The 6,203-nt window shown below is 54.9% G+C and overlaps 1 protein-coding gene across 1 annotated transcript in view; it reads left to right on the top strand.

The window, feature by feature from the left end:
• Window positions 1-1,411: 1,411 nt before the first annotated feature.
• OXCT1 (3-oxoacid CoA-transferase 1) overlaps window positions 1,412-6,203 on the top strand; it is a 146,814-nt gene continuing 142,022 nt past the window's right edge. Inside the window, exon 1 of the mRNA XM_055118235.1 lies at window positions 1,412-1,529. Within this exon, the coding sequence (XP_054974210.1) occupies window positions 1,476-1,529 (54 nt within the window). The 5' untranslated portion in view covers window positions 1,412-1,475. The remainder of the gene's footprint in view (window positions 1,530-6,203) is intronic.

The raw sequence follows: 6,203 nt of genomic DNA, 5'->3' as shown, positions 1-6,203 counted from the left end.
TGAACCATCTCTTGGTTCTGAGATTAGGGCATTCCTCATGTGCAGGTGAGGACACTGAGGTTTAGGCAAGGAACATAACATGTTTAAGGTTCATCAAAGGAACACACACTTTTCAATTTGCACCTACTAAGTAATTCTCTTTCTCTTCCACAACAGGCAGTACTTGGTACTCTGGGCTTACTCCTGACTCAGCACTCGGGGACCGCTCCTGGCAGTGACCTGGGGGACCATACAGGATGCTGGCAAATAGGGGCTAGAGCGATAGCACAGTGGGTAGGGCGTTTGCCTTGCACGCGGTGGACCCAGGTTCGATTCCCAGCATCCCATATGGTTCCCTGAGCACCGCCCACAGTAATTCCTGAGTGCATGAGCTAGTAGTAACCTCTGTGTGACTCAAAAAGCAAAAACCTAAAAATAAAAAAATAAAATAAAAAAAAAGGATGCTGGCAATGGTACTGGGGTCTTAACCACAACTGTTTCCCTTCCTCCCCCCCCCAGTTTTATTTATTTATTTATTTATTTACTTTTTATTGAATCACTGTGAGATAGACCCTTACAAAACTGTTCACGATTAGGTGTCAGTGTTCTAACACCCATCGCTCGCTCCACCAGTGTACATTTCCCAGCACCTGTGATCCCAAGTTCCCTTCCATCACCGTCCCCGCCCCCCCCCCCCCCAGTTAGGTTTCCTTCTCTCTCTCTGACTTTGTCTCTTTCTTGCTTTTTTTGGGGGGGGGTCACACCCAGCGATGCACAGAGGTTACTCCTGGCTTTGCACTCAGAAATTACTCCCGGCAGTGCTCAGGGGACCATATGGGATGTTGGGGATGGAAGCGGGTCGGCCGCGCAAGGCAAACGCCCTACCCGCTGTACTATCGCTCCAGCCCCTATTTGGCCGTACCCCAAGGCAGGCAGAAGTCTGGTCAGAGCAACTCTCCCATTCCTGAGCGTGGCGACTGAGAAACGGAAAAGGGACGGAATGCAAAGGGGACACTGTCCAGGTGTGGGTGAGGGATGGTAGGAGCCTCGCGCGCGCGCTGTGTGTGCGTGTGTGTGTGTGTGTGTGTGTGTGTGTGTGTGTGTATGTGTGTGCGTGTGTGCACCCCGTTGTGGCCCGTCACACCTGCCAGACACTGCGCCTCCAAACACCGCCCAGAAAGCGGGGCCCAGACTCCACCCGTGAACTTGGGGATGGGGAGGAGGCAGCCCGCGCCGCCCCCTCCAGAGCCCCAACGCCGCGCCGCCGAGGGTCTCGGGCGCAGGGCGCGGGGCCCCGGGGAGCCGCGGCGCAGGCGGGGGCGCGGCGGGGCGGGAGGCGCGGACGTCACGGCCGGCGCGGACGAGCCTCCAGCCCGCCCCCCGCGCGCCCTCCCCTCCCCCTCCTGCCCTCCCTCCTCCCGCGGGGCGGGGACGCGGCGCCCCGGCACCAACTCCCGGACAGTCGCGCGCCCGCCGCAGCCCCGCACGGCGCGAACATGGCGGCGCTCGGACGGCTCGTGTCCTGCCCGCGCCTCGTCGCCCGCTCGCAGGTAACGCGCATCCCGGGGCCGCCGCCGCCCGGCCGGCCGCCGGGTTCGCGCCCGCCCCGCCCCGCGGGACCCCTCGCTCGCTCTCCGCCTGCCCGGCCACTTCTGGGGCCCCGGGGGCCCGAACGGGACGGGGGCTGGTGGGGAGTGTGGTGGTGGTGGTGGTGGGGGGCGCCAGTTGCCGCAGGCTGCAGGCTGCAGGGGTGAGCGTGGCGCCCCCTTAGCAGTGGAGTGGGGGGCTCTGAAGGCCCGGCACCCCCACCCCCACCCCCGCCCTGCAGGGTTCATTCCGGAGGGGTGCGAGCCCGCCGCCAAGGGGGCGGATGCGGGGCGCGGCCGCGGCGGGAGGCGGCGTCCCACCTCCGCTCCCCTACAAGGCAGTGGCGGCCCGCGGCGCCGGGGAGGGGGAGCCCGGGGCTGCAGCGCTCCCTCGGGGCACGCCCGGGGCCGGGGCTAACGGCGTGGGGGCTTCGCGTGCGGCCGGCTGGGCATCGGGCAGCGGGCAGCGGGCATCGGGCCCCGCGCGCGCACACACCCTCCCGGGACGGCCGGGCTGGCCGCGGGCGCGCCCCAGCCTTGGAGCCGCGTCCTGGACCAGAAGCCGAGCGCTCGGTCCCGGGAGGCTGGCTCACCTCGGCTGCCCCCGGATTGGCGGGAGCACCTTCCTGGCACGGGCAAAGGGAGTTTAAAAAAAAAATTATTTGATTGATTTACTTCGTAGCGCATTGAAGAATGGCACGCGAACTTTTGCAGAGGGAACTAACTCCGGCTCCTCCCTATAGCTCTTCTCTCATTCCGTCATCTTTCTCCAAGGACAGTCAAATCCAGGGTCCCCCGAGCCCCCTTCCTTACTTAGCCAAGGGCCCGGCAGTGGCTTCAGACTGGAGAGTTTGACTCGCAGGTGCCTGGTAGGAAGAAGCGCGTGGCTCCCCGCGAGCGCTCTGTGAGGCAGGCCTGGGAGCCAACCTGACCTTCAGTCACGTCGTTGCCTTGTGAATGTGAAAGCAACGCACACCAGGAAAGGGCAATACTCTTGGGCCCACCTAGTTCAAGGTCAAGAACTTTCTCAACTTTCCACAGTTACTTAGATGCCCCAGTGTACTTCATGCATTTGTTTTCTCACCGTCGTTTATGTCATGAAACCACTTTTGAAGTTCCGCAAACTTCTTAGGTCTACAGATTCCGGGTCATGCCATACCTCACAAAGTTCTCTCTCTTATCGGTGTTCCGCACTTGCTTTTCAGGTTTGAATATCACAGCTGCCTCGCGTACCTGGAGGCTTGGCATTTAGCTCCCTTGCTGTTTGCTTTGCTTCTCCCCTCCTACTTTTATTAAGCTTGGACACTTGAGCTCTCCTTTCCTTCTCAAGTAAATGCAAGTTTCCTGAGGTTGAGCTGTCTCTGCCTCTCTCTCTCTCTCTCTCCCTCTCCCTCTCCCTCTCTGTGTCTCAACAGCATACACCCCCCTGCCTAACACACTCAAAACATGATAAATAGATAAGAGGATCAGAGGATCTGTGGGCGGATTGAAGTTGTAAGTCTTGAGAATTTTTTTTTTTTTTTTTGCTTTTTGGGTCACACCTGGCAATGCACAGGGGTTACTCCTGGCTCTGTACTCAGGAATTACTCCTGGCGCTGCTCAGGGGACCATATGGGATGCTGGGATTCGAACCCGCGTCGGCCGCGTGCAAGGCAAACGCCCTACCCGCTGTGCTATCGCTCCAGCCCCAAGTCTTGAGAATTTTTTTGTGAAACATAGTGGGTGAAATGAGAGAGGAATTTGGTGGGTTTGCTCTAGGCAAGGCTCTCAAACATGAATGTGCCTACTTGGAGGCTTTATTTATTTTAGGTTTTTCGGGTCACACCTGGGTGCTGAGGGTGTGGGGGCAACCATGGGGTGCTGGGAGGAACCCACACTCTGGCACGCGCCTTAACCCCTGTACCATCTCTCCAACCCTAGAGGTTTCATTAACCAGATTATTATGTTAACAATCCCAGAGTTTCTGACTGCGCATAGGACCTGGGTTATATCCCAGGGATGTTGGCGGCAAATCTGATGCTTTTGGAAGCCTGCCCTCCTTCCCTCTGTCTCCTCCCCTCCTCTCTCCTCCCCTCCCCCTCCCTTCTTTTCCTTTCCTTTCCCCCTCCCTTCTTTTCTTTCCCTTCTTTCCCTCCCTCTCCCCTCTTCTCACCTCCTCTTCTCCCCCCTCCCTCCCTTCCTTCCATTTTGGGGCCACACTTGCCTGTGCTCCATGCTGGCTTCTGGCTCTATGCTTTGGGATCATGCCTGATGGGACTCAAGGACTGTATGGGGTGCGGGGCATCGAACCCTGGCAAGCATCCTACCCACTGTACCATCGCTCCAGCCCCGAGGGCTGCACTGTCAGAGCTGCGGGCATGAGTGTAGATGAAAGTGAACTGCCTGAAGGGATTTAACTCCCGATGAGATCAGAGAGAGCATTGAATAGTATTATTTCCTTCACTGTGGAGAAAGGTTGCCCCCCTCCCCCCATAAAACCACCATGAACACTTCACCTGCCTCCATGACCTTGTGATCTTCATGAGCTGCTCCCTGCGAGAGTCACCCTGTGTCTCTGAACACACTGAGCCTTTTCATGTCTTTCTGTCTCACTCACCACTCTTCCACTTTCAGGGTACCGTCTTCGGAGTTTTAACCCTTGGCAGACCCTGCCAGCTTTCTGCCCTACCAGTTGTTGCTTGTTGGCCTGCAGTCTCTTAGCAGGCTCGGCATCGTCCAGTGTGGGCATTAGAGTATGTGTGTTTTCTAGATGCACATGAGGGGGTGGGGGTGGGGTGGAAGTACTGGAAGGGAGGAGTGTTGGGGTCTCTGGGGGGGAGGGAAGTGAGCACCCTGACGGTGCGTGGTGGGTGTGATTTTGGATTTATGTGTGTGTACAGTACATCATGGACAGTACTGTAAACTGCAGGATCTCAAAACATAAACATAAACCCCAAGCAATCTGCTGCTCTGTGGAGAACTGCCTCGGGTCGGTAGCTCTCTGAGCGCTGGTGGAGTCTTCATGGCAAGTGCATAGCTGGCAGTGTGTAGTTCAGGATGAGTAATCCACCGCCAGTGGGAACCCGTCCAGTGCTCAGCACCTAAAACATTTCATCGCTTCCACCCGCCTCCTCTTGGCAGAGTTAACGCACTGAATTCCTCCATGGTAAACTGTAACTACCCTTTTCCCTTTAACGCCTCTGTGCTCTTCACCCTTTGTTTATGTGGTTGCTCCCCTCTCCACCGGCTTCATTAAACTTTGACACGAAAGTGAACAGTGCCTACCTGTGTCCGGATTTATTTAACTAGAGGGGGCAAGGGAGTGGGAGTCCAAGGACATATCATTAAGATTAAAGAAACCTTTAAAAAAGTACGATTGGTGGATTTTCCCTGGAAGATCTTTTGAGTAAACTGTGTTTTATTAAGTTCCAGAGTGTTGGATGACGGGGAAGAAGAAAGTTAGATAAGAGAAACACTGGTAGAAGTGAAAGATCCTAGAATTGGAAGCAATGAGATAAAATTTAGATTCAACAGTGGAATGGTGGAAACAGACCTCAGAGGGCAGGTGTAAGAATTTAAGAGTAAAGGACAAAAATGAGGTCTAGGAGGGGTGTGAGAGAAAGAAGTAGGAGGCAGTTATTTGATTTTGATGATTTCTTACATTTCCGTATCTGGCCATTATTTCTCTCTCCTGATGGTAATAGCAGAAAGTCGTGGCCACAATAAAGTGGGATTTTGCAGAAGGTGAAGATGGGGAAAAGAACTTGCAATAAATTATATGATTGTCAAGGAAGACCTTCAGAGGAAAATTGTTTCCCTGGAATAAATTGTTGTCCAAGCTGCGTGCTCAGTCTCTCCTCATTCTTAGGTGGCCTCTGCACTGAAAGGCTGTTTATTTGTGTAGCAGATGGTGCTGGGGTCTTTTCCCATCACTTGTTTTGTCTTTGAGGGATATTAGAAGGTACAGGACACTTTATAAGCTGGTGAGAGCTGCTGTTTGGATTCGGTTCTGTATGGGCAGAAAGCAGGTGTTATTGGAGCCGGCTTCCCCCATCTTTACTCCTAACTCAGAAGATGCTTTGTGACTCTCTTTGGCTTCCCGAGGCAGGGACATTGGTGAGATAGAGTGGGCAGAGAGGAGGTTTCCAAAAGAATGAACCCCAGGTTGGAGCTGTAAGGATCTTGGTAAGTTGCTTACTTTGCATGAAGTCACCCAACCCAGGTTCGATTCCCCTCCCCGTTCCTATCCCCTATGGTCCTGCAAGCACCACCAGGAGCGATTCCTGAGGGCAGAGCCAGGAGTGAGCCCTGCACATTGTCGCTAGGAGTGGCTCCCAAAACAAACCAAAAAACCCAAAGAAACAGATCCCAAAGGCTTCCCTTCAGTGCTGCTGCCTCCCAGTGCGGCAGCTTCCTGGATGGCAGGAATGGCAGATCCCAATTAACCGTTGGGGTGCCACAGATTTCAGGCCTTGGGCTTCCTCTTCGCTCCACCGCATGCTGGATTCGCCGACTCTCTTTGACTACTTAGGCTGGCTTTATTGCAAGCAAAATAAACATGTTAAAACAAACAGGGGTTTATTTGTTGAAAACAAATAATTTGGTGCAGCCCAGGGCATGTTAGAAAAATAATTGTTTATCCATAAGTGTGATTGTGGG

Source organism: Sorex araneus, chromosome 1 (assembly GCF_027595985.1).
Source record: "Sorex araneus isolate mSorAra2 chromosome 1, mSorAra2.pri, whole genome shotgun sequence".
NCBI classification, from domain to species: domain Eukaryota; kingdom Metazoa; phylum Chordata; class Mammalia; order Eulipotyphla; family Soricidae; genus Sorex; species Sorex araneus.
This window is presented reverse-complemented; position numbering and strand designations above follow the sequence as displayed.